This window comes from Phyllostomus discolor, chromosome 4, assembly GCF_004126475.2.
Source record: "Phyllostomus discolor isolate MPI-MPIP mPhyDis1 chromosome 4, mPhyDis1.pri.v3, whole genome shotgun sequence".
Lineage (NCBI taxonomy): Eukaryota > Metazoa > Chordata > Mammalia > Chiroptera > Phyllostomidae > Phyllostomus > Phyllostomus discolor.
The window spans coordinates 131449863-131470787 of NC_040906.2; the positions used below are offsets into that span (position 1 = coordinate 131449863).

General features: G+C 33.5%; 1 protein-coding gene across 1 annotated transcript in view; it reads right to left on the reverse strand.

Annotated features, from left to right (window-relative positions):
* Positions 1 to 20925, reverse strand: part of LOC114494052 (protein eyes shut homolog) — a 294169-nt gene that overhangs the window by 133408 nt on the left and 139836 nt on the right. The window contains 2 exon segments of the mRNA XM_036022595.1: positions 16306 to 16397; positions 19716 to 19906. Of these exon segments, the coding sequence (XP_035878488.1) occupies positions 16306 to 16397; positions 19716 to 19906 (283 nt within the window).

The following is a 20925-nucleotide window of genomic DNA, read 5'->3' on the forward strand; positions in this document are numbered from 1 at the left end:
TACCACAAGAACTCATGCTTTTCCAGATCACATCGTATTTGGTCATGATAATGATGACACAGTGCTGACTGAACAGTCTTGCTTCTTCATGTTCTTGGAAACAGCAGAATCTCAATTTGAACTTGATCCATTATTATGAAAAGTTATAAATATATTTTAAAGCAGTTAATAATAAAAATAATTGTGCATATGCAGAACCTTCTGCATATGAGACACATGCAGTAGGTTTTATGACAGGCACAATGAACCTCTGCAGTGGCTACTATAATCTCTTATGTTTGACAAATGAGGGAGATAAGGTTCTGGGTTGTATGGTAACAAATACGGGATCTCAAAATCAGTGGCAGTGTTAAGGTTTGCTTCTAAGTCACTTATTTCCAGGAGTCTGCTTTAACTGGTCTAGCAGCATACTTCTTCAATGCCAAGATAGGTGAAATGATCCATGCCTTATCAAAGAAGCTGTTAAGATAACTTTTGTTGTTGAAGTAAATTGAATTCACTAATGACATTTTCACACAATTAAAATACAGTGGAATTCATTAAAAATTGTCTTTTCAAGGATTTATTTGTATCTTAGCAATTATTTGAGGAAGATAAAAACAATTCTGGTTTTTAAATCTAACAAAAAATGCATATTCTTTCCTGTAACTACTTTTCTATTGATATTATTCCAATTAAGCATTTATTATACAAAGTGTTTTTCAAAATGTTTTTGTCATTACTCAGATTCCAGAGTGTGACTTAGGAGCAGTTCCAGAGGAGACAGGGAAATGATGGGAAGGGCAGAGTAGCCCCTCCCCTCCCCTGCCCCTTGCTAACAATCCAGCTCTCAGCAGAGAAACCACACCTTAAACTATGTCATCTGTTAGCTACCCAGCAAGATCCTGTTTATGAAAGGATCTCTACTGGGGCGTAGAATAGGTATTCCAGTTTTTCCTAATTAAGCATATAGTACACTAAGCACATATTAAGGTAGTGAGTGTTTCCTAAGAAGCCCTATGATAATGTTTCGGAAAGCATAACCTTTTTATGTTCTAACAACCTCCATGCTAACTCTTCTTTTATAGGGCAAAAAGCACAATACAGTTTCTTCCTGCATTTGAGTTTAAAGTCTTGGGTTCCACCCTTTGTGTGACCTAATGACCAAAATCAGGTAAAACAGGACTATTTTGCACAAGGCTGTTGATCCAATGGCATTAATGTACATGATCACTGTATCACCTGCGTCTCAGCACTATGGTAAAATCACAGGCACAAAGGGAGAAACCTTCATCGACTAGAACTGATTTCCTGCTATCTCATCAGAATGCAGAACAGAAATGAAATGAAGTTGCAGAAAATAAAATTGCATGTTTTGCATATATGTTATTGGCTGAGATTTCTATATGGTGCATTTGGAAATGATGCTTGTTTGGGGGGTTCTTTATTGTGGGGAAAAAGGAAGTTTCACAAAATTTATATTCTCTCATCTCTGCTCCCAAGTTAGCTTTATTTTTTATTTGATTATACAGCCCCTTAGAAAGGGTGAGGCATACAATAGTGTTAGGATGATCCATGGACTGTGGTCCAATTCCACGGCCATCAGCATTCCTGTTTGAAAAATGACTGGAGAAATAGTGTGGGGGTACCAGGGTTATCACTTGAACTGAAAAAAATGCAAGGTCAATCAAAACAGCTCAGTTCTTGACTACAATTTTAACTTTTTCTACTGTTCCTATTTCAGTTTTAAAACCTCATCATAGTTAGTTCCTCACAAGTCCTCTTTCTGTGCCATCATATCGTAGTGGCTGTGGTTGAGGGAAGGACAATTGCAGATGTTATTTTTCATCAGTTTAATTATTTTAAAGACTCAAGTAGAAATACATAGGTGTTATTTTGCCTTATCTAGGAAATTTTGTTTTTAAAGTTAAAATCATTATTTTAGTCAGGTCATACTGACAAATAAAACTTTACCTTTGATTCATGAAACATTCAATGACAATCCACTTTCTAAATCCTAAACATAGTCAACATGCTACTCTTCAAAAAGATTCAGAATGCACAGGCTATTTGTTTCCTCTCTTTCCTTTTCCAAAGTAGAAAAAATATATAAAAATTTATTTACAATGGTAATTTGCAAATTACTGATAAGAGTTATGAAATGGTTCAGAAATGTGTGTGTGAGTGTGTGTGTGTATGTGTGTGTGTGTGTTAGAAGCCAGGGTTACAACGCATAGGACAGCACCTTACAATAAAGAAGCATGCTGTATAACATGTTAATAGTGTTGAGACACCTGAAAAAATCAGGTGTTGAAAAATAGTGTTGAAAAAATCAGGTGTAGATTAGAGATAGATGTTTTTCCAGGAAAGAGATTAAGAAGGGTGTCCTTTCAAGAACTGACTTCATGTTACCTGATAATCAACTTTCTTGTTTTGGAGACAAGCACTCCAATAGCAGTTAAGCAAATATAAAGTGTTGTGCCTACAGGGGTTTGGATAAGCCAAGGGCCTATCCCTCTCAGAGGGTGGATAAGCATCTGTTCTTTGTTTTGGTAACAAGAAATAAAGGCAGTAGTGGAAGGATCACATTACTGTTCTCCATCTGCTGAAGAAACTGACTTTGATACTGGATCTACTGGAGCTGAAGGGAAGGAAATACTGCACTTTCTGCTGTGAAGACTCAATTGATTGAGTGCAAAATATTTTCTTTTTTATTTTATTTTTATTTATTTAAATGATTTTATTGTTGTTCAAGTACAGTTGTCTGCATTTACCTCCCACCACTGTCCCCTACCCCAGCCATCCCCACCTGACTCCCCTGAGTCCACCCCACCTCTTGGTCTTGTCCATGTGTCTTTTATAGTTCCTGAAAACCCTCCCCTCCTTCCCCCCTATTATCCCTTCCCACCTTGCCTCTGGTTTCTGTCAGATTGTTCTTAATTTCAATGTCTCTGGTTATATTTTGCTTGCTTGTTTGTTTTGTTGATTAGGATCCAGTTAAAGGTAAGATCATATGGTATTTGTCCCTCACCACCTGGCCTATTTTACTTAGCATAATGCTCTCCAGTTCCATCTATGCTGTTGAAAAGGGTAGGAGCTTTGAAAAATATTTTCTTAGTGGTGTCTTTGATTCCTGCTTTGCTTTCTATTTAAGGAAAACTTTGTATCAGAAGCTAATTCTCACATGATGATTATCATCATATTAATGTGATGAAATCTTATTAATAAATTTGTTCTTAATTGTTCTTACAATGAAGGAGCAAGAGGTTAATGATTATGAATATAATATCTATGTTCACCTTATGTTACTGCTTGGTTTAATATTCCTGTCACCTCACAGGTGGGTCTGAGAAGACCCATTATTAATATTTGTAGTGTAAGTTTTTCCTCCAGAATAGTAATGTGCCTAATAAACAGTTCATTTTACATGTGGATAGACTAGATAACATCTTATATTGTTTTCTAAAGAATAATACTTTTCTACTAGAACTATAGATATATAGAGAGCTTTCTTTTCCTTTATTCTTTTTTGAAAAGATAATTTGGTTCTGACAATGTCAAATGCATATTTTGAAAATATTTTGTTCATTTAATCAATCAATTATTTAATAAACATTTATTAATTTTTCTGTAATGCAATTTTTAGGCCTTGAGAATATAAAAACTAATAAACAAAGTTGCTACTCTCAAAGTGCTCAGCTTTTAATTTTAGATTTTCTCTACATGCATTAATAATTATTGATATGAAAACTGATTGAAAAGAAAGCCAATCCAATTGTATAATAATTTTTGTTTCAAGTAGGTTGCCTTGTCATATGATATCCATATCAATTTGTAGCCCTTAAATCCAGCATTAATCAATTTTTCCCTTTTATAAAATCAATGCCCATTCTAACTTCAGAAAGCTAAACATTTTAACCATACGTTTATGCTATATCACAACATTTCTATTTAGTCTTAAGTACTGACAGAAATGCGGGGATAATATTTCCTCACATGAGAATTGTCATGTCTCAGGGTGATATGATAGTCCCAACAGAAGAACTGACTATCTTTAATAGATATGCTAAGAAATCAAGTTCCCCAGAGCTACCAGTGAGATTACTAATGACAAGCTTTGTATAGTTCTGAATGGGTTGTGTTACTTAAGGTACTTTCAAATATATTTAACATGAATCTAATCACTTTTGATTGTTTTGAGTGTTATAATTTTATGGAAGTAAACATTTATTTTAGTACTTGGCCTTTCATTCTGCATTCTTTTTTAATGCTATCCTAAAATTTTTGCACCGACAATCTTTCAGAGAAGTGATTTGATTCAGAACACCTTAAATCACTCTGGCCAAAGTGTGAAGACTGTTTAGAATCAGGCAATGAAGAACTGCTGTGAAAAACTGATGGACACTTGGACAGAGCAGTTTCAGAGGAGACAGAGAAAAATGAACAGATATCAGATGAAATTTTGTTGTATAAGTACCATGCTAATGTTAACCAATTGCACCAGGTGATGTGTGTGTGTGTGTGTGTGTGTGTGTGTGTGTAATGAAATACTACTCAGCCTTAAGAAAACACGAAATACTGCTGTTTGTAAGAACATGCGTGGATAGTGACAATATCATTTCATGTGGAATAGGTCAGATGGAAAAAGTTAACAACCATTTGATTTCACGTATGAGGGATATAAAACTGAAAGCAACAAATGAACAGACAAGAAAAACAAATGAACAAAAACTCACAGCACAAACAACAGTATGGTGGTTAAGAGGCAAGTGGGGTGGGAGGATAGTAAATGGTAAAGGGGGTCAAATATATGGTGACAGCAGAAAGTTTGGCTTTAGGTGGTAGGCACATAACGTAATATATAGATGATGTATCAGAATTATATACCTGTAACCTATATAATCCTATTACCCAATGTTACCCCAATAAATTTAATTTAAAAGAAAAAGATGAATTATTATTTTTTAAAAGATTTTATTTATTTATTTTTAGAGAGAGGAGAGAGAAAGAGAGAAACATCAATGTGCAGTTTCTGGGAGCTGTGGCCTGCAACCCAGGCATGTGCCCTGACTGGGAATTGAACCTGAGACACTTTGGTTCACAGCCCGTGCTCAGTCCTCTGAGCTACACCAGCCAGGGCTGATGAATTATTTTTATGCTAACAAATACTATTGATTTCACTTGTATATGGGGTCTAATGAACAATATAGACTAACAAACAAAATAGAAACAGACTCAGATACAGAGAACAGACTGACAGGTGTCAGAGGGGAGGAGTGTTTGGGAGCTGGGTGAAAAAGGCAAAGAAATTAAGCAAAAAAAAAAAAAAAGCAAAACAAAACAACAAAAAACCTCAGACACAGGAAACAGTATGGGGATTACCAGAAGGAAAGGGGAGTGGGAGGGAGGTAGAAGAGGGTAAAGTGGGGATAAATGGTGATGGAAAGAGACTTTGGATGGTGAACACACAATACAATATACAGATGATGTATTATAGATTTGTAGACCTGGTCGACATAATTTTATTAACCAATGTCACCCCAATAAACTCAATCAAAAAAGATGAAATTTTGGAAAAGACTTTTTGATAGGTATTGTAGATAAAGAATAAAATGATGAGAGGTCAAAAATTATTCTCAGCACATCAGTAAATGGCAGTTATTTGTGGAAAGAGGAAAGACCATGGGAAAGGGTACAGAGAAATAAGGTAGGTTGGAAGGATAGGAGACCAGACATCTTATATTGGAGATGTTTAGTTTAAGATAGGAATGAGGCTTTCAAGAGAAGATATCAGGAAATATGGAATTTGAATATAGGAGTTTGGAATTCAGAAAAATTTCTAAGGTAGAATAGATCTAAGAACAGAAAAAAAAAACTGGTCACTGATATAGGAGGAATCCGAAAAGTGTACTCTTTAAAGCAGAAAGAGAAAACGATTTCAAGCAGATAGAGTGCTACTAAAGCACTTATTATGATGAAGACAGAAGAGTGTGGTGTATTGACTTTCTTAACAAGAAGGTCATACCTGGGAAGACAGTGGACAGAGTGACCACTGTCTTGCTCTGCATGAATAGTACCTGTTTCTACTGGTTGTCCTGAGGTGATACTTAACAGCATTCTTTTTTACTATAAAAAGATTCTCAGCATGACAAAACTCCCTAGATTAGCTGGTATTAAAAAAAAGCTGTGTTGGTTGTGGAATCAGGCAAGCCAGATTGGAATAGGTTGAAGAGTAAATACCATATAACAAAATTGAACTCCCCATGTGTAGCAAATTTTGGAGATGTTTGGTACGAAGAGGGGCAGAATACAAGTAATACAAAGTCTGGGAGGATGTATGTGGCAGCAGGGATATTCTAAAGCCTGCTTTTATTTTTTGAGAAATGGCCTAGCAAAGACAAAAAGATGGATAATGCAAGAAAGAAAGGTGAAGGAGAGATGGGTGCAAGTAGAGGAGTTGGCCTTGGGCAGAAGTAGGTCAAGTCTTAAAGTAGCAAGGGGGACTATCCTGTTCCTCTGGAACCCTTTTCTTCTAATTTAGGGCATTCTCTCATAATCTCTCTCTACTTCCCCTGTAAGCAACTTGTTATGCCATGGCTATCCATACTTAACAAATGGAAGTCTCCAGCTATGCTTAACTCTTTGGATTTTCTAGGATGCAGTTTTATTTTATTTTATTTTTACAGTCAGAGAACCACTACTCCTAATTTGTTCAATTATATAAACTTTTTATACAATATCATTGCACTGTTTCAAAGATTTATTAAAGTCTTGTAAGAGTTTAAAGTTAAAAAATTATTTTTTATACCTTAAATTTGGGCAAATTCATTATCATAGTGTTTCTTCACAGAAACACTGTGATAAATTAGTCATTAATGACTTGTTCCCACAGAAATAAACACCTGGACAGGATTATTGAGGAATTAACATTTCAAGGGTTCCTAGAATTTTTCTGCTACTGAATCTATGGATGCAGCCTTAATGTATTCATTTCTAATGACATGGGGTGATCAATGAGGCTTTAACAATTAAAGCAAACTACAAGGTCATACAGAGAGTAAGCCAAGCAGTAGATAATTGATAAATTTAGAGAATGTTGACTTGGAGAGAGATTCGTGTGTACAATCTAAATTGTGTACAGACCACATTATGCCATGTGGCCTCTAGTAAATGAACTGTGAAGACCCTTTTGGAAGCATTCCACACTTCCCAATTAGAATGCTTTGAAACTTAACTTTGCTATTGTTATATTCATTTGACTTGAAGCATGTTATTTTTAATATAATCAGTTATAAAAAAGATAGTACTAGAAAAAGATAATTGGCTATCCTTTCTGAAAAAGTTGATGTCAACAGAAAACTGTTACATATTTTAAAACTGGTAATACACAACTAAAGAAAGCAAATATGTATGTAGGTACCACGTCTTCTTTCAAATATATAGGGATAAAAGATGATTTGACTTTGGTTGGTGGGCATACAATACCATGTACAAATTATATACCAAGGAAATGTACATATGAAAACTTCTATAGTCTTATTAACCAATGTCACCCCAATAAAGTTAATTAGCTAAAAATAAATAAAAAATAAAAATAAAAAAGTAAATATAGATTGGCTTTTGATTCTGAGTTCATCGCCATGAATACACAATGAGAATTCACATTAAAGCTGTTATTAGTGGTGCTATGAAATTCCTTGCTACAAAATCACTTTCAATTAATAAAAGAAATGATACTAAATAAGTCATTTTCTACTTATATTTGTGAGAAGATTTGAATTGTGTTAATTTTCAGAAATGATAACGATGATTATTTTAAATGTTTCTCGAAAGTGAGTTCACCTCCTACCTACCACACAATTGACTCCCAACATTTGTCCTTTTTTACATTTACTGATTCAATAAGTTAACTACACTGTGGTGACCTACTTAAAAAATGTTATAAAGCTAGCCCTGGCTGGCGTAGCTCAGTGGATTGAGCTCGGGCTGGGAACCAAAGTGTCCCAGGTTCGATTCCCAGCCAGGGTACATGCCTGGGTTGCAGGCCATAACCCCCAGCAACCGCAACTGCACACTGACGTTTCTCTCTCTCTCTCTCTCTCTCTCTCTCTCTCTCTCTCTCTCTCTCTCTCCTTCCCTTCCCTCTCTAAAAATAAATAAATAAAAATCTTTTAAAAAAATGTTATAAAGCTTAAATTTGGAGTGTCATGTATCTCGCATTTCAGGCATACCTAAGTGAATTTTTCTTAGTATTTCAAGTTCATGAGATTTAAAATTTGTCATTTAATAATAATCTTCAATATCACAAGTTTCTGTAATTAAAAGAACACTAATCTTTGCATACTTTTACATGTATATTTAAATATTTAACAGACAAATTTTGCAAAAATGTGATTGGTAAAACTTTGTTTTATCTGTTTAATAAGACCTTTCTGTAGTATCTGTTTTCTTTTATGTAATATTAAAATTACAAACTATCTACCCTCAGTTTGTTTTCAGTATATTTATATTAGCATAGAGACATAGTTCATTTCTTGGCACAGTTAAGAGAAGATAAGGAAAATCACAAAGACAGACTGTGAGACAAGTTGTATATTACACAGCAGAAATATTCCAGTAATCAGATTTTTAAGTCTAAGTCATTTATGCCAGTTTCTTTCTTAATTGGGGAGAGCACAAATTAACATCTAAAGCAAGGCAGATTTCAATTCCAATTAAAACGTGTAATCCATTGTTACCTGTTGAAATCTATTTTTATGCCATGCTAGCCTTTGTTTCCACATGAAGTTGAGCCTCTAAAGAACATACATTTAATGATTCAGTAGTTGTCACTGAGTTGTTAAGATTCATTCATCAATTCTTATTAGCAGCAAGCATTTGAAAGAATGAAGCCAACTCAATGATCTCATTTATTTCAAGACTATAATATTATCTTGTTTAAAAAAGTGCTCAGAAAATACATTGTTTTAAAGAGAAGAACTCAGGCTTTTGGCTTTTGTGAACTTTATTTTTATATACTGCATGTGTGGTAAAATATCTGGATGCAACAGCTTCTCCATAAATGCACGGTCAGACAGCTGCAGAATGCTGTTTGTGGTGCTGTCTGAACCTTCTGCTGATGCTCCCATCTAAAATATTCCAAAAATGCTGAAAGTTCAGCTGACCTCCAGGCTGAGCATCAGCTGCAGAGTTTTAGCCTACATTTCCATACAGTAATGACTAATGCCATGCTTAAGGAAAAAACAAACAACATTCTGATGTTTAATGCCCACATGATGTACAACTAAAACTGCTTTGTTTCTCTGCTTGACAAACACTATGAATATTAGCAGTAACTTTGAGACTTATTTCAGCAATTTTGTAACAGGTAGTATGTGTTCAGATGCTTAGGTAAAATAATGGGAAATATTCAGCATGGATGGAGCTGGAAAGCATTATGCTAAGTGAAACAAGCCAGGCAGTAAAAGACAAATACCACATGATATCACCTTTAACAGGAATCTAAACAACAAAACAAAAAAAAAACTAGCAAAACATAACCAAAGACACTGAAATAGGGGATAGTCTGACAGTGACCAGAGGGGAGAGAAGAGGGAATTTCAGGGGGGAATGGGTAGGGTTTACAGGAACAAATTTGGAGGACACATGGACAAAAACTAGGGGTGGGGGGTAATGGGGGGAAAGGGGGGAGGGTTGGGTGGGTGAGCTGGAATGGGAATAGGGGGGAGAAAACTGTACTTGAACAATGATTAAAATTAAAAAAAAGGAAAAAAATAATGGGAAATATCTAACTTTTAAATGTATAATTATTTTAACTTGTGTTTTAAAATAGTTTCTAAAAGTAATTGGTAATCAATTTATTGGAGTATTTGTATAAACTGAGTCTAAATGATAACTTTAAAAATGCTTAATTTCTACTTGCATTAACTGGTCTACGTAAATTACATTTTAAAAGTCTCATTTCCAAATTTAAATGACAAAACTTCACTGTTTTGTGTTGAGTTAATATATATGATTGGGAGGGGGGAAAAGTAGATTTATGTTAGAAGGATATTTTGCTAGGTTTATAAATATTATTTTAGAATTAAAATCAGTTATTCATTCTATATTTTATTCAAGTTGAAGTAAAGTCTTTATTACATTGGCAGAAAAGGTTAATGAATTAATGTACATATTTCATTAGAGAAAAAAATCCTTATTTTTCAGAAAGTGGTTAAATGGCTTATTTCTATCCTTTCCCACCTCACTGCTTCTCCAGCTCTCTGAGCCAAAGCACTGCTGCTCTGGGTCACACATGTCAAGTCTGTGGTTTTATTACCAATATCTTCAAAAGAAGTGAAAAACTTGATGCTTACTGAGGTAAGCATCTCATTGTATATATGAGAATACAATAGTCCCATTGTATATGTGTATGTACACATATAATTATATGTAGTATATAAATAGAGACTATTAGAGCATTTATATATAAAATATCTATATATGTGTATATATATAATAAAATATATATAAAATAATTTATTTCTTTCAGATTGCTCTATTTTAAATGTATAATTTTCTGCATTTTAATAATATTTTATGCTGTTCAAAGAGATGAGAAGTTCAAGGTTTATGGTGTAATAATTTATTATTCCTAAGCATTGTGAACTCATACTTTAAGTAAGACAATTATCTGTTGGGATAATTTAAGTCACAGAAAGACAATGAAATGAAGAAATTATTTATACCATGTAATCTGATACTGCATGAATTTTTGACCAAGTTAAAAATAATGAATAAACAGTATATATATTAATTTCTATTTTCTTTTTAGCAGTCCAATAATCTACTCACAGCCAAGATTAAAATGAATACAAGTACTGTAGTTTAAATTAAACTACTAAGTGTTGTAAATTTTGTTTATTATTTTTGTCTTTATCTCCAAAGGCAGTTATCTTACTTTCCCTTGGAAATATTTCTCATCTTGTCTACTCCATATTGTTTTAGCTGATTTCCCTTCTTCCTGGGTACAATGCTAAGCAATTTCCTAGCACCCTTTGCCATTAGCTGTGTGCACAGGACTAATCTACAGTAAACAAAATGCCAAGAGAAGTGAGATGTGCCATTTCTAGGCCTACCCCTACTAAACCACCCACTTGTGCTCTGCCCTGCTGACTGGAGGAGACTCATGTTTTCAGCCCCAAACATATAGCACATTTAAACTAACATAACTAGAATAAGGTTGAATAAATGAACTCTTCCAAAATATATGATCAAGGGGTAGGAAGGCCACATAGGATAATATAATATTCCAGGACCACAACATATTATAATTACTCTGAAAACATTTTTATATCTAAAGGCTACTAGGAAGAAATAAGTTACCAGACCTTAGGGGAGAGGACCATCTGCCCAGAGCCTAGACCCTCACTGAGCGGGCCAGCCTCTGGGACACCACACAAGACCAAGGGAATATTATCCTGATGTCATTTGCTTCCTTCTCTGTGTCTTCATTTCCCCTTTTATAAGGATACTAGTCATATTGGATTGGAACCCACACCCAACGATCTAAGTTTAACTTGGTTGCTTCCTTAAAGACTATCTCAAAATAAGGTCACATTCTTAGATACTGAAGGTTAGGACTTCAAAACATGAATTTCTTGGGGACACAATTCAACCCATACCAGAGCCCATTAATGTAATCTACACAGACCAGTGTCAAAGGCCCAGAGTAGAGAGAAACACATTATAGAGTGGATCTCAAGAGGTGCAGAAATTTAGTCTATCGTATACTGTAGCTTAGCATACCCTGCTAAGGAAAGTGAATACTTAATGGATGTTATCTGCTCCCTTACTTAAAAACTCTCCAGTAGGTCAATATTGCACATAATATAGTTCATAATTCTTACCATAGCATTCAATGACCTAAACAACCTGATTAGCATGGTCTTTGCAGAGCTTACACTCACTCTTTCCTACTTAAATGTCTCAAATATACATTATTTCCTTTTTCTCATCCTTTCATACTATTACTGACTTAAGAAAATCTTCCTATCGTCATTTAAGAGAAATAACATAGTGTGGTGAAGGCTTTGCATGCAGTTCTGTATGACTTGAGAAAATATTCATTAATGTGTGGGTTTCATTGGTGTAGGTCAGTCTTCTTAGGTCTCATTCACTGTTCACATAGCCCTTATACTATTTTTTAAAAAGTCAACATGATTTATTGCATGTCCACATGACTATACATAAACAGCAACTGATAAATGATTCTCTTGAGAGTAACTACAGATGTTTTGCGTTTGTTCTAGTTTATTTGGTTCTGTACAGCTCTTAATACAGGAGCTGCCTTCCCCAAACAAAGGGACAAACCAACAAAATTCATGAGAAAGCTCTAGGAGAACTGGTAGAGTTTATGCAATTACTTACAAATCAGTATGTAGACAATGAGTTAAGATTAAGACTGCAAATGAAGGGATTTTTTAAAATGCATGAATGCATTTTTAATGGCATGCATTTAAAAAATACTTTGAAGTCCCATAATTGATGAGGTCAAACAAGCCCAATTTATTTCTACTTTTGAATTACAAACCTTACCTCTCTAAATAACTAAGGTAGATGTTAATTAGGACTTTAAATTGGGAGAATTTTATATATATATATATATATATATGCACTCATATAATAATATGTTATGTATAATTACATCATAATATATGTGATATAATGGAAATATTTAATGATGCTTATTAGAATACAAGTAACACATGGCATATTAATAACAATTAATATGAGTCATGCATAAGTATTATAAATATAACAGACATAGATAAACTGCAACATCACACTATCATGTTTGTGTCTGCCATAGAATGCATGTACACTATCTTTATCTCTCTCAACACCTGGTGCTTACATACACCCATGATTTTCAAGAGTGGGTGACAAATGCATACCTATTTGTGTTTGCTTTCCCTCTGGATATCCTATATGCTGTTGTTCGGCAGCCAAACCTCATTGCTTGGTCCTGGTTTCATTTTCCCCTTCATTAAAAGATGAGCAACAGCTATAGCTAATTTATCACTAAATAGTTTTCAATATGTGTGTTTTTAGTATCTTCATTATGCCACTGTATATTTCACCGTATCTAAGCTCCTATTTTCCTTCCTACTTTTGTTAGGTTAAACAATCACTCATTTGTTTTTCAAAAGGGCCAAGTTACCCTGCAGAACACATTGTCTTGTCCTAAAAATACAATGAACTTCGCTATTTTTCCCAAAGGATATTAGTTTCTCTCTTTTTGAGAAAGCCCTTCTTCATGGGTCTAGTGCAACCTTGCTGTTCTTTTCCTCGGCATCTCATAAGAGCATGGGAAGAAGGATGTGTCTCCTATATTCATATTCAAAGAGAATGTCACCTTTAACAGAAAGAAGGCAAAGGAGTATAGAGTTCAGAGTGAAATGTGTGCATACAGTTTATCTTTACTTTAAAGATTATGTTAATGGTGAAAAAAATTATGACCACATTAATTGAATTAAACTTGAAACTGAAAAATAAACTTAAAGTTGAAGGTTCTTTTCTTTTTACTTCTAGAAGTTTGTTTATTATTTTCATTGTTTTTTTTTCCATTACCATTTGTGCATTCTACACAGTATAGAAAACTAAAATTAATGGATCCCCGCTCTCATTTTTGTTCTTTCTATAGGATAATCTAGACAAAAACAATTGCTAGAATTTTCCATTACTTCAAAAGAAACCAAAGACCTGTGAAGCAATATTTCTGAATAGAGATAATTTAGACTAGATATAGACGGGTTATCAGCTATTTTGTGTTAAAAATAAAAAGCAATAGTGGATATTAAATTGCAAAAAGAAAGTTATATAACATAAAGGAAAGTGACATTTTTGTTATTAAATATTCTTCAAAGAGACATGTGACAAGGACAGTAAAAAACAGGTATTCTTGAGACTTTTAAAAAAATGTTTTGCATTTAACATTTCTTTTAAGAACACTCTACATAATATGTTGTCACCTTTAAAACACAGACTACACATGTTATAGTGAAAAAAATTATTAGGTCAGGCAGGTGATCTGCGTTCTAGTGTTGCCCTCCCACCGGCTAACAATGTGATCTTAAGAAAGATGTCTACCTTCTCTGAGTCTCAGCTTTCAAATGTGCAAAATGAATGTTATGGACTGAATTATGTCTCCCCAAAATTTGTATGTTGAAGTCCATCCAAACCCTCACTACTTCAGAATGTGACTGTGTTTGAAGACAGAGTCTTCAAAGAAATAAGCTAAAATGAGATTATTTGGTGAACTCTAATACAACATGATGATGTCCTTCTAAGAAGAAGAAACTAAGACAAAGATACACATTGAGGAATATGATGTGAAGACACAGGGGAAGATAGCATCTACAAGCCAAAGAGAGAGTCCTTGGGAAAAAACAATCCTGCCGATACCTTCATCTTAGACTAAGTTTTGGTTGTTGAAGCCACATTGTCTGTGGTAGGTTGTGACAGCAGCCTGACCTAATCAATACAACAGGCATTATGATTGGATACAGTCATGTGTTTGTGAAGCATGTGGCACATGGTAGTTATTTAATGTGTGCTAATTAATATTGTTCTTGCTGCTATTTATTTTGTTTACTGGGAAGGTAATTTATAATCCTTATCTTTATCTTACCTTGAACACACAGCAGTTCTTTTAGGATAGGAGAAAATAAGAGATCCAATTATATTTTCTACAGTATGGGTCATAGGGCCCATGACTTAAAAGTTATTCATAGGTTTTGGAGTAAGCGTAGCTTTGGAACCCTACTGTTTCTAACCATATTACTTTCTGTATTTAATCTCTTCATCTTTCACAATCCCATCTGGGAATGTCAATAATAATTAAGTTTGCTTTTTAAAACAAAAAAATCATATATATACACATACACATATATATATGTGTATGTGTATATATATATTAGAATTACTACTGGACAAAAGTAAGCATTTAATAAATTGTAACTATAATTGCTGTGTTCTCATCTACTTTTTTAAGCCTTTTCCAACACATCCCAGGCCAGAACAGTTTTTTCTGGTGTACCCCTCTGTTTCTCCCATCACCTCTCATGTGTCTTTTTGTTTCCTTAGGAGCCAAAATATGTCTTTTGTGACATGATTCCTACTGCTGCCCCAATGCTCATACTCCTGCTTTTCCTCCAGATGAAGGCAGTCTCTCTGTCCAGAGAAAAAATACTACATTGGCTAAAATAGCATTTCCCATAGTGCATTGCCCCCAACACTGGTTACTCAATTGGTTAAAATGCCAAAAAAAAATGTTAAGGGCTCTGTGTCTATGTCTTGATTTAAGCAAAAAATATGAGACTTTATTAAACAGAATCTCAGAGGTCTTAAAATGCTCATGTGCCTTTTGAGTAGTCAGGAGAGGTATAAGTAATGTAGCCTCTCCTTAATTTTGTTGATAATAGACAGTTTTTTGGTTAATATTCTTAATAATCTATATTCTAGACAAGATTTAAATAGTTTTGGTCTAAGGAAGGCAGAACTTCCTTAAAACCTCTCCTTTAACTTCTTTCCCAATCTCTGTTTTGGCCTCTTTACTGTCTTAATCAGCTTTCAGCAATTATTTTTTACTAAATAATAATCTATTTTCATAACAAAGTAATTTATTTTAGTCTACATATTGGATAAAGACTGTGGTACACATTTTAAAGCATCACTTGAAGGTGAAAGAGGCAAATAACAAAGAGACCCTAAATCTATATTAAAATTTAAACCTTACTAAAAATCAAAGGTGGCCAATTAAGGGCAAATGTCATTTTCACTTATCAGATTGGCAAAAACTGATGTTTATGAGGGTTTGGGGATAGAGTCACCTTTAAACATAGCTTTTGAGGATATAATAGTATGTTATCAATAATTATTTTAGCTTGACTGTGGTATAATAGATTATTTTAATTGCCTTATTTATGTTTTGTTTCTGGATATTCCAAGTTTCCTAAAGTAAATGTACTATATTTTGACATCAAAAGAAGTACATTTGTTTCTATGATTTCTGTAAGTGGAAAATAATATGAAGCTTTCATGGCTTTTTTAAAAAATCAGCTTACATAAGTTTTTTGATAATGTGGCCCTTATAACCTTCTCTCCCCAATGTGAATTTAAGGACATAATAGAAAAGGCAAAATGGTTTGGTAAACATTAATTCACATATAGGAACATGTGAACACTAATCAGGATAACCTCCACTTTAAAATGGCATGAACAATACCCAGAGGAAGTCTTTGCTACTTACAAGGGGAAGTGGAAAAGAAAATAAGTATATCTTACCTGATAAACAGTGAGTACTTCTGTCCATCATCCACTTTAATAGTGGTGTTAATGCTTCTCAATTTTGCTTCACTGGCACAGGAAAAGTAGTACTATGGGAAAAAAGTTTTTTACTTAGTATTTTAGTGTGAAATTAACATCTCATACTTGCATTTGACTTAACAATTGACCAATATTTTTTATTGTCTTAATTATAGATCTTTTTGTTTTAAAAAGCAAACTTAATTATAGTGAGACAAGAAGTCTGAAACTTAAAGAGTGACAGCTCAAGGTATATAACCAATACATGCTAGAATTAAAACAAAGTGTATATATGTTATATACATATACTTGTGTATACCATGCATGTGTACACACACACACACACACACACACACACACTTTTGGTTTCTTTTCCAGCATTCTGGGGCATCTGATTGAGAAAGGCAGCTTCTTCTGCTAGCAGGAGCAGATATTATCAGAAATTTTCCTTAGATATTAGCACTGGGCAATGAGAAGCCAGTGTGAATACAATTCTAGAGGGTGATGTTAATGTCACAGGAAAGGGAATTTAAAGATTATGAGAGTTAGCTATATATTCTAAGTCTTCTAAAGCTTGAGAAGGTCTTTTGTAGGATTATTGCTAATTGGACCAATTGAGTTGTGGTTTAAAAAGGGCAAATCATGTCTGTAAGTGGTACATTTGACCAGACACCTCTGGGAATTTCATTAGTGGGTTCCTTAGCCTATTTGTTTTCTAACAGCATATACCTGAAATGTATATTGGTTATATTGTGGCTAGTCTTTCCCAAAAAAAGGCTTTCTACCCTTTATTGTATCTATATCAGTAACTCATTGCAATTAAATAAAAACAGTTGCATAGGGTTTCATAACTCCTTTAATCTAGCTATATTAAACTGATACATTTAAGTCTTCCCACATGTAGCGGTAAGGTAAATATAATGCTATGTATTTCAATTTTTAATGGTATTTGGGCATTGCAAAATGTTCCTTTCTGTTATAAAATTATCTGCTCCAACTTCACTTTAAGAAATACTTCAAACAGTATTGAGATTTTCAAAAACAAATACACCTACATACACTTTGTAGGAAAATAAGATGTATAACATTTGGCTATATATTCTTCTGAAGCCATGTGAAACTAAGTTAAATTCTCTGTTTGTTTACTGAATTTTTACCCTGTGTCCAGCAAACAACCAAAGTTACTTAAGAATACATTGAATAGTTTTGACAGCATAGATAATAATTTATGTTTCTTATGTACAGCACTTTGAAATCTGTGCTGTTAAGGCAGTTGTTTAAGCTTAATGATAACATACTGACCAACAATGCAGGTATATGTGGGCAGAGCAGTTTCCTTAATTTGTTAAAATACTTCATAAACATACTTTTCAGGTACTACTATGCTATTAATTTCTATTATCTTCAGGGATATCAAAATTAAACATATATAAAATATTCAGTGGGCAATTCTATTAATTTTACTTGAATTTTCCTTACTGTAAGTGGCTCTTTTATGATTGTATAAAAAACAGAATTTGCTGCTATCGATTGTTTACTCCATATCATGGATTTTTAAAGCACTTTATAAGTGTCAACTGATTGTTTCCTTTCAAAACAAAAGAAAAAGGCAAACACAAAAATATATAAAAAAGGAATTATCTGTTTATTACCTCCATTAAACAGAGGTGGGAGCTGAGGTGGAGTGACTTGCCCTCAGACAGGGAGACACAGCGATTTGTGACACAGCGATTTGTGACACAGCTAATAAGCTGGTGGGGGGCGGGGTGGGGCTGATATTTGAGTTCTGAATGGAAGTATCTACCTACTTATCCCATGTTATTAGAGAAAGCCCAACAAAATATTTTTTAAAATTAAGTTTGATAAATAAAACTTTAGAGTTTAAATTTTTAGAGAAAATTTGACTAACATTCTGCATTTCTAGAATTTAAATAGGTCTTAAATTCTAATTGTCATAAAAGTTTAACCACAAATATGTCTTTTTGTTAAAATTGTAAGGTAAATTATACTTTTGAAATAGATGAAATTATAGCCTCACAAATCATAGAGGAACAAGGAAAATCCTAAAATCACAAATATATAAGAATGCTGAAATTTTCTTTAAATCATTACTAGGAAGCAATGATGTGAGTGGAAAGAATATAGATTTTAGTACTGACACAACAGGGTGAAAATGTTTGATCTACCACCCTTAGTCTGTCCACAGGATCCTTGTGAGGTGCAAAGGGAAAATACCTAACCCTCACATTTGATTCATGTCACAGGCATTCCTCCATAGTTCATATGTCTTACTTTCTCACTCATTGCATTGCATTTACTTCATAATACTTACTAATATACTAATTTAAACTTCACAACAACTTGTATTATCCTCACTTTACAAGTAAATTTAAGCACAGAACCCACCCATAATTTTCTCACAAGTTCTCAAAGCTCTTAAGGAGCAGAGCTGGGATTCAAATTCTGACATTCTAGCTCCAGAGTCCATGATCTTAATAAACATTCTTAAGGTGGAAACTGATACCTAATTGCAATTCAATAAACAATAGTAATTATTATTATAGATGTATCAATATATAGCCTTTCTTGTCATAAAACTTGTAAGAAATGCTATACCTCTCTTTAACCTTTATATTCTACAATTCCTAAATGTCTTGGTTCAACCTATCATAAACTTACTTTTATTCATTTGAAAGTGAAAGAAGTCTCCTAATCCATTATATTTTCACCCAAAATTCTGACAAGTCTCTGGACATCCCTCAAAATGTCTGATTGGAGATGTCCACAGTGGTATGAGGAACTAGCTGAGATAGAGACTGAGTTGTGGCAGTTGAGTCAGGAGCAGAAAAATGTACTGAGAAGAAACATTCTGAACATGACCAATGCTCAGTCTTATATTTTCTTTATAATTTCTTACATTTGCTCTCTACATTTTTTCTGCTCATTTTAAGATAAATGGAAATTTCTGGTCTTAGTTAAAAAATGCTGTATAGCAGAGATCAGCAAACTTCACTTAAGTGAGACTGATGTTTGATAATTTATTCTAGCATCATAATCTTGTTCTGATTTCACATGTTTATTATTATTTGCAATAAATTGGGAGCAATACAAGGAGAACAAGGTGTATTTCATTTACCATTGAATCTTCAGAACCAAACAAAGTGACTGGTAACTGATAAATATTCAACGAATCAGTGAACAAATGAACATATGAATAAAAATGCTGCTACTACTATTAACCCTTTATATCTGCTTGACATTTATACAAATAAATGTCAAACAGATATAAGACATTGGTATAAGACATTGTACTAAATTATGCATGTGAGTCATATTAAAGAAAAAATTAGAATTTTTAAAATTTACTTTAAATAAATTTAATGGCTTACCTGTAAAGTACCATTTTCAATAAATAATTGGATAAAATATCCATCTACTAAATTTGAGTCTTGCTTGATATAGAGCAGGAGTCCATAGGAGTTGAAGGTCTGAAATTCTAGGGAGATGTTATTTTGTGGATTTAAAAATATATTCTGAAAATGTAGATAGGAATCTCCATAATAACAAACACAACTGAAATCTGTGGAATCAGAAAAAAATGCAATTTAGTTTGGAATAGATGTCCAAGAGCTGGGTGTCATATTATTGTCATCAGCATAAGGTTCTCTGAAATGGCTCACACTTGACTGTTTCCTGCCTGTTACAACACAGGTACCTATGCCATAGTCACAGTGGTTTGTTATAATTTATGTGTATTGAGGGATTCATGATTAAATTTCACTGCAGGGCACACATGTCCAGATGATTAATTTTCAACATTGCTTAGGTTTTACTTAGATTTTATGTTATAGGTCAACAGAAATAGAAACATTTTCTAAAAATGTCACTCACTGCATACATAAAGTGTTGATACAAAATTATGTTTTATGTTATTATTAATTTGATTGGGTTGCTGTGAGTGCCAATAGAGGCAATTGGGATTAAAGGAATTATCGCCTTTTTGTGACACTATATTATCTGAGCTTCTTTAGAAAATCTCTCATTTCTCTTTTCTTTTCCCTTCTGAATGATTACATTTTAATTACCCTTAATCTTTCAAGCAAAATATGGAGATATTTTGAGCAAAATACTTTGATAATTAACTAACTAATTAATTAATTTTCTAGTCCGGATCCACACATTGTATTTGGTTGTTATATCCCTTTAGTTTCTTTTAGTCAAGGATAATTGCCTACTTTTTTTTGGTTTGGTATTTATTGTTTATTACATTTACTTTTTAAAAATAAATGTATGATGTTTTGAATTTTAGCCTCTTATTCTTTTTGTCTATTAAAAAAAATTTAATTGTTCTTCAATTACAGTTGTCCCCACTTTTCCCTCATTACTCTCTCTTGTCCTACTCATCCCCCATCTTCCTTGTTCAACCCTCCTCTCTGTTGTCTTTGTCCATGGGTCCTTAATTTTTGTTCCTTGACTTGACCCCTCACCTTCTTTCCCCCATTACCTGTCTCCCTCTTCCCCTCTGGTCACTGTCAGTTTGTTCTTTATTTCATCGTGTCTGGCTATATTTTGCTTGCTTGTTTGTTTTGTTGATTAGGT